This window comes from Austrofundulus limnaeus, unplaced genomic scaffold, assembly GCF_001266775.1.
Source record: "Austrofundulus limnaeus strain Quisiro unplaced genomic scaffold, Austrofundulus_limnaeus-1.0 Scaffold513, whole genome shotgun sequence".
In the NCBI taxonomy this organism is placed as follows: Eukaryota; Metazoa; Chordata; class Actinopteri; order Cyprinodontiformes; family Rivulidae; genus Austrofundulus; species Austrofundulus limnaeus.
Genome location: NW_013952915.1, coordinates 394561 through 402564, shown reverse-complemented (window position 1 = coordinate 402564; position 8004 = coordinate 394561). Strand labels below are relative to the sequence as shown.

At 44.8% G+C, this 8004-nt stretch overlaps 1 protein-coding gene across 1 annotated transcript in view; it reads left to right on the top strand.

The window, feature by feature from the left end:
* The window catches only part of LOC106530372 (fibrillin-1), a gene marked incomplete at its 5' end in the record, with an annotated part of 60709 nt that overhangs the window by 47639 nt on the left and 5066 nt on the right, over positions 1 to 8004 (top strand). The window contains 11 exon segments of the mRNA XM_014025971.1: positions 2868 to 3020; positions 3313 to 3375; positions 3449 to 3568; positions 3641 to 3760; positions 3830 to 3952; positions 4296 to 4427; positions 5556 to 5681; positions 6026 to 6232; positions 6587 to 6712; positions 6830 to 6952; positions 7840 to 7956. Of these exon segments, the coding sequence (XP_013881425.1) occupies positions 2868 to 3020; positions 3313 to 3375; positions 3449 to 3568; positions 3641 to 3760; positions 3830 to 3952; positions 4296 to 4427; positions 5556 to 5681; positions 6026 to 6232; positions 6587 to 6712; positions 6830 to 6952; positions 7840 to 7956 (1410 nt within the window).

Genomic DNA, 8004 nt, shown 5'->3' with positions numbered 1-8004 from the left:
TTCATGTGTGACCTGGTTAGTTAGCCTGTTAGCTGCTTCATGTGTGACCTGGTTAGTTAGCCTGTTAGCTGCTTCATGGATCAAACTCCTCCCCTCACAGCTAGCACTGAAAATAAACTCAACATATTAAAACACTACATGCTTTAACTTTTAGTCACTGGGCGGCTAAAACTCTAATAATCTTGTTTTGAATTCTGAAGCTGTGGTGSTTTTTACTGTCACCACCTTTAAAGCTGACTCAGCACTTTCAGGCTCAGAGTCACTGCTGATCGGCTCCACCTTCAGCTCAGCAGCTGCAGTTCTGCAAACGCCCATCCGGCTCAGCTGGTGTGAAATATTTCTGCTTCTCTTCTGTCGTATCAGCTCCCCACAGAGAGAGCTGCAGGGGAACCTGTGACCTTCTTACTGTGAGGCGACAGCTCTGACCGCTGCGCCACCTCAAACCAGTCCAACCAGTTCTGAATAACTCAGAGCTGACCTGGTCTTTAGAGTCACTGGATCTGTTTCAGAGTCTGGAATGTGCTGGAAAAACAAATCTGATCCACTGAGCTCCTCCTGCTGCAGCAGAGGACGGAAACCAGCTGCCTGACAGCACAGGTTACATCTGTAGGAAGATTATAGTAATATTATAATTAATATTCAAGACTTTATTCTCTCAGTCTGGTACCTCAGAACAGGAGKTTTAAATGAGATGAAATGTTACACTGACCTCATCAAACGGTTACATAAAAACTCTAAAACTGAAGCAGTGGGGGTGGGGCGGGGGGGTTAATGTCTCTGAAACAACACTCAAAATTTAAAGACAGAATTTGCACTTTTTACTATGATTCTGAATTTTACAGATCTAATGATCCAAAACTGCAGCTGTTCTGTCTCAGCTGAAGTGGTTTCGGCTGGTACAGTGGTTTGCAAAAGTATTCATACCCCTTGAACTTTTCCATATTTTGTCACATTACAACCACAAACATAAATATATTTCACTGGAATTTAATGTGAAAGACCAACACAAAGTGGTATACAATTGTGAAGTGGAAGCAAAATTTTACATGAATCAAAACATTTTTTACAAATAAAAAACTGAAAAGTGCGATGTGCAAAAGTATTCAGCCCCCCTGAGTCAATACTTTGTGGAGCCACCTTTTGCTGCAATTACAGCTGCAAGTCTTTTAGGGTATGTCTCCACCAGCTTTGCACATCTAGTGACTGCAATTCTTGCCCATTCCTCCTTGCAAAACAGCTCAAGCTCAGTCAGATTGGATGGAGAGCGTTTGTGAACAGCAGTTTTGAGATCTTGCCACAAATTCTCAATTGGGTTTAGGTCTGGACTTTGACTGGACCATTCTAACACATGAATATTCTTTTTTTTAAACCACTCCATTGTAGCTTTGGCTTTATGTTTAGGGTCGTTGTCCTGCTGGAAGGTGAACCTCCGCCCCAGTCTCAAATCTTTTGCTGACTCCAACAGGTTTTCTTCCAAGATTGCCCTGTATTTGGCTCCATCCATCTTCCCATCAACTTTGACCAACTTCCCGGTCCCTGCTGAAGAGAAGCACCCCCAGAGCATGATGCTGCCACCACCATATTTGACAGTGGGGATGGTGTTTTCAGAGTGATGTGCAGTGTTCTTTCTCCGCCACACATAGCRTTTTGCATTGTGGCCAAAAAGTTCAATTTTGGTCTCGTCTGACCAAAGCACCTTCTTCCACATGTTTGCTGTGTCCTCAACATGGCTTCTGGCAAACTGCAAACGGGACTTCTTATGGTTTTCTTTTAACAATGGCTTTCTCCTTGCCACTCTTCCATAAAGACCACATTTGTGTAGTGCACGACTAATTGTTGTCCTGTGGACAGTTTCCCCCACCTGAGCTGTGGCTCTCTGCATTTCATCCAGAGTCACCATGGGCCTCTTGGCTGCCTCTCTGATCAGTGATCTCCTTGTTCGGCCTGTAAGTTTAGGTGGACGGCCTTGTCTTGGCAGGTTTACTGTGGTGCCATACTCTTTCCATTTCCGGATGATGGATTGAACAGTGCTCCGTGAGATGTTCAAAGCTTGGGAAATCTTTTTATAACCTAAGCCTGCTTTAAACTTCTCCAAAACCATATTCCTAACCTGTCTGGTGTGTTCTTTGGACTTCATGATGCTGTTTGCTCCCCAATATTCTCTTAACCAACATCTGAGGCCGTCACGGAGCAGCTGTATTTGTACTGAGATTAGATTACACACAGGTGGACCCTTTTGAGTCATTAGCAGTCATCAGGCAACTTCTGAATGCAATTGGTTGCACTCAGGGAAAAGGGGGCTGAATACTTTTGCACGTCGCACTTTTCAGTTTTTTATTTGTAAAAAATGTTTTGATTCATGTAAAATTTTGCTTCCACTTCACAATTGTATACCACTTTGTGTTGGTCTTTYACATTAAATTCCAGTGAAATATATTTATGTTTGTGGTTGTAATGTGACAAAATATGGAAAAGTTCAAGGGGTATGAATACTTTTGCAAACCACTGTATGTGCATGTCTGTGTAAAGACCTGAGTCCGTTGTGAATCTTCTGGATCAAAGTTTTGTTTTTGAGGAACGGGTCGGTTGACACAAATGATCCAGAAAAGCAGCAAAAGGCCGAATGCAGGAGCTACAGTGGTCTGGTCTGGTCCGGTCCAGTCCAGTCCAGTCCAGTCCAGTCCAGTCCCTGTCTGGACCGGTCTGAGTCCTGATCTGAGTCTGACTGAATGAGGTCAGGACTTGTTCCTGGTCTGACTGGAGTCCTGGCTTCAGTTTAGCTCATGTGTTAAATCCTGACATGTTGGAGGATGAGTTCGAAGTGTTTCTGCTGTGAACGTCTGCTGTGTCTGAATACCTCCTGTCAGATATCCGGGTCAGCTACTGCTACACCAAGTTTGAAAACGGGCGCTGCCTGGCTCCGAAGGCTCTGAACACCACCAAGGCCGAGTGCTGCTGCACCATGATGCCAGGTCAAGGCTGGGGAAGCCCCTGTGAGATCTGCCCCACCAAAGGAGAGGGTGGGTATACTTCCTGCCACGCTTCACTCAAAGAGCCTGGGTACTTCCTGAGTATGGACCTGGGTACTCTTAGGGTATTCATGGGGTATCTGTAGGGTATCTTTGGGGTATCTGTTGGGTATCTGTGAGGCATTGATGACAGTTTGTCCTGTCTTTGTCCCAGAGGCGTACGGTCCTCTGTCCTAACGTAGGGTATCTGTAGGGTATCTGTGGGGTATCTGTGGGGTATCTTTGGGGTATCTGTAGGGTATCTGTGAGGTATTGATGACAGTTTGTCCTGTCTTTGTCCCAGAGGCGTACGATCCTCTCTGTCCTAACGTGGGGTACAAGCAGGGTCCAGACGACCATCCTAAAGGTTGGTAAACCCTCGGTCTCTCTGGACTTTCATCTCTTTGGATCTTTCAGGAAGTGGTGACTTTGTGTTTCAGATATCGATGAGTGCATCAATGACCCATGCGTTAACGGGCAGTGCATCAACACGGACGGCTCCTTCAGGTGCGAGTGTCTCTTGGGGTACGAACTGGATGTCAGCGGGGTCACATGTGAAGGTCAGTTCTCTCTCTCTGTCTCTGGCTCTCTCTCTGTTTGGTGGATTATAATCCTAACTCTCTGCCATGCAGACAAAAATGAGTGTGACACCGGTAATCCCTGTGGGAACGGCACGTGCACTAACGTGATTGGTGGGTTTGAGTGTGCGTGTGATGAAGGCTTTGAGCCTGGACCCATGATGACCTGTGAAGGTACGTCAGACTGAAGGTCCCTCCTGGTTTGTTTGGGTTGTGTTGTTTGAAATGTTCTTCTCTCTGCAGACATCAACGAGTGTTCCCAGAATCCTTTGCTGTGCGCCTTCCGCTGCGTCAACGTGGTGGGCTCGTACGAGTGTAAATGTCCTACGGGCTACGTGCTCCGCGAGGACAAGCGGATGTGCAAAGGTACGTCAGCAGAGTGACTCACTGGTTCTGTCAGACTCGGTCCGTTTCCAGGGAGGATAAACAAAGTTCCTCAGACTTTCAGGCTCCATCCATAAAGTTCTATAAGTCACTATCGGAGGTCCTGAAGGGCTCTCTGTCTGAGAGGAACATAAAACAGTCCAGTTCCATGGCAACCAGTGTGTTTGTAGAGACGCTGTGAGACAGGAGGAACCCGTCTGGAGCGTCACTGTTTACAGCGAAGATCCAAACAGATCTACGGGTCTGATGGTCCAGAGGAGCCGGCTGTTGAGTGAACTCTTCCCATCCTGATCAAACAAATCTGTAATAAGATTTTCTCTTTCAGACCAGAACGAGTGTGAAGACGGTGTCGATGACTGCGCCGGCCGAGGGATGACCTGCAAGAACCTGATCGGTACCTACATGTGCATCTGTTCACCTGGATACACCCGAAAGCCCGGAGGAGACGGATGCACGGGTAAGGAGGGTCCTGCTGGGGTCCACAGCTCTTCATGTAGCAAACATCAACCACGTTATTGATGTGAAAAGATTTCCTGCTGACGTCACAGCCTCAGACAGAGGTCCTCAGAGTCTTCAGCCACCTGAAAAAACAACAWATTAAATAAAAAGACACATTTTAAAAACTGCAGGACATTATGGGCCATACCACTTAAAGCTTGAATGTTTTAATCAAACRTTTATTTGATAATAAAAAGGATTCAAACTCACTGCGTGAAGTGAAACAACACAGTATCAGGGACACACACAAGGGGGAAAAATCATAATTTCCATTTTGCATTCTGGGTTGGCTTTAATCTGCTATGAACAGCCCATTCTCTTAATATCATGACTTTAATCTCATATCATGACTTTATTCTCATATCTTGACTTTAATCTCGTAAAATCATGACTAATCTCATAAAATTGACTTTATTCTCAAATCATGACTTTCTCATATCATAACTTTAACCTCATAAAATCATGAGTTTAATCTCATATCATAACTTTAATCTCATAAAATCAGGACTTTATTCTAATATCATGACCTTAATCTCATAAAACATGACTTTAATCTTATAAAATTATGACTATTTTCATATCATGACTTTATTCTCATATCGTGACTTTATTCTCGTGATATCATGACTTTATTCTCATAAAATCATGACTTTATTCTCATAAAATCATGATTTTTTTTCTTGTTATAACATGACTTTAATTTAATTTTCATATTCTCATAATTCTCATAAAATCATGACTTTATTCTCATAAAATCATGATTTTTTTTCTTGTTATAACATGACTTTAATTTAATTTTCATATTCTCATAATTCTCATAAAATCATGACTTTACTCWTAATAATGATTTTTCTCATAAGATGACTTTAATTTTGTAATTGAAAAATGTTGTGTTGTGGTCCTAACAATTCTTTGTAGGGAGAAGGTTTGGACTCAAATTTAAAATAATGAAGTTATCTGGACTTAGTAAAATTCTCACTAATCTCTTGTAACCTGTTTAAACTCCTTTATTCAGCTTTTACTTTGAACCTTTTATGTAAATGTGAGAAGTAAACTGTGTAAAAACTTGTTTGTGTTTTTCTGTCAGACCTGAACGAGTGTTCAGTCAAACCAGGGGTCTGTAAGAACGGTCGCTGTGAGAACACGGTTGGAAGTTACCGCTGCAGGTGTGACCAAGGGTTCATCGCTAGCCCCACCCAGACTGAATGTATCGGTGCGTCARCCTTTTAGCTACTGTTCAGCTGCTTTTAGTCATTCATGTTCAGAGTTTATTTGGTCATTTCTTCAGTTTTAACATGTTTTCTGAGACTTTAATTTGCTTTGATTTAATAAACAAGACTAAAGTCAGCTTGRCAAATCTGAAAAGCTTATATTTGTTCTAAATGTTTCCACTGTGTGCTCCTGTGAGGACCCTCGGTGTGCTCAGAGACATGTGAACCTCAGATCAGACAGCACTGATACAGATGTGTAGCTTATCTCTGGAGGTCCACGTCCTGTCTGGGTGGCACCGTCTGCCTTCCTCAGACCCTCTTCATGTTTCTGTCTCGTCTCCCTCAGATAACCGCGAAGGCTTCTGCTACACTGAAGTCCTGACCACGCTGTGTCAGATGACGTCCAGCAACAGGAACCTGGTGACCAAGTCAGAGTGTTGCTGTGACGGAGGCAGAGGCTGGGGCACCAACTGTGAGCTCTGCCCCCTGCCAGGGACCACCCACTACAAGAAGATGTGCCCCCTGGGCCCCGGGTACACCACTGATGGCAGAGGTACCAGACTGAAGATAACTTCATGAAGCCACAAGTTTAAAACAYGTTGACATCATCGGCCTGCCCTCAGACGATGTGTTGATGACTCTCAGCTACTACCACACCAAGCTTTAGCTCTCTGTCCTCATAACTGACTCATTTCAACTCTACACTGACAGTAGAAACTAAAAACAAGTCTGTGTGACTGTTACACAAACTGAGCAAAGCTCATTGAGTTTCTTGTATCATAAGGTTGGGCTGACAGAACCTCTGACYTCCAGTTGATTATTCCACTGTAGAACCCAGAAGTGAGCCTCCTCAAGCTGTCCTGTAAGTCCTGTTCATGTGAGACAAACCTTTGCTGTGTCCATGCAGACATCGATGAGTGTCGTGTGATGGGAAACCTTTGTAAGAACGGTCAGTGCATCAACTCGCTGGGCTCCTACCACTGCCTCTGCAAGTCTGGATACACCACTGACATCACTGCCACTCAGTGTGTGGGTAAGCTCCTGTCCTYGTCCTGCTGTCCAACACTGCTGGAACTGTGTCTCTGTCCGTCTTTGTAACTGTCCTACAGGATCCAAACTGTTCCTGTGTTTGACTCGTTCTGTCCCTCAGATGTGGACGAGTGCATCCAGGCTCCTAAACCCTGTAACTTCATCTGTAAGAACACAGAGGGAGGCTACCTGTGCTCCTGCCCCAGAGGGTACATCCTGCAGGAGGACGGGAAGAGCTGCAGAGGTCAGAAACACATGAGACATCAGAGCATAGAGCTGCTGCAGCGTTAGCTCTTAGCTGTTGTCTGTGTGTTAGCTGTTAGCTGTGTGTTAGCTGTGTTTTAGCTGCTAGCTGTGTGTTAGCTGCTAGCTGTGTGTTAGCTGTGTGGTAGCCGTTAGCTGCAGTGTTAGCTGTATGATAGCTGTTAGCTGTGTGTTAGCTGTGTACTAGCTGTTAGCTGCAGTGTTAGCTGTGTGATAGCTGTTAGCTGCAGTGTTAGCTGTGTGCTAGGTGTTAGCTGTGTGCTAACTGTTAGCTGCAGTGTTAGCTGTGTGTTAGCTGTGTGATAGCTGTTAGCTGCAGTGTTAGCTGTGTGATAGCTGTTAGCTGTGTGTTAGCTGTGTGATAGCTGTTAGCTGCAGTGTTAGCTGTGTGCTAGCTGTTAGCTGCAGTGTTAGCTGTGTGCTAGGTGTTAGCTGTGTGTTAGCTGTGTGCTAGCTGTTAGCTGCAGTGTTAGCTGTGTGTTAGCTGTTAGCTGCAGTGTTAGCTGTGTGATAGCTGTTAGCTGCAGTGTTAGTTGTGTGCTAGCTGTTAGCTGCAGTGTTAGCTGTGTGCTAGCTGTTAGCTGCAGTGTTAGCTGTGTGTTAGCTGTTAGCAGGGTGCATCAGCCCATGTGTGTTAGTAAAAACTTGTTTGTGAAACACTAAAATGTGCTCTGAGAGCCTCTTTATCTGTATTTACTGTAGCCTTAGTTCCCCTCTGCAGGACCCCTCTGTGAGTCTGGTTCTGGTTCTGTTCCAGTTCATCTGTAGGTCAGCAGCTGTTGGCAGGAGTTTAACTGACAGGAAGCAGCTTCCAGACACACAAACCTTATCAGTGGATGTAAATGTTGTAAAACTTGTTGTTTTTAGATCTGGATGAATGTTCCACCAAACAGCACAACTGTCAGTTCCTGTGTGTGAACACCATCGGTGGGTTCTCCTGCAAGTGTCCCCCTGGCTTCACCCAGCATCAGACCGCCTGCATCGGTACACACACACACACACACACACACACACACACACACACACACACAC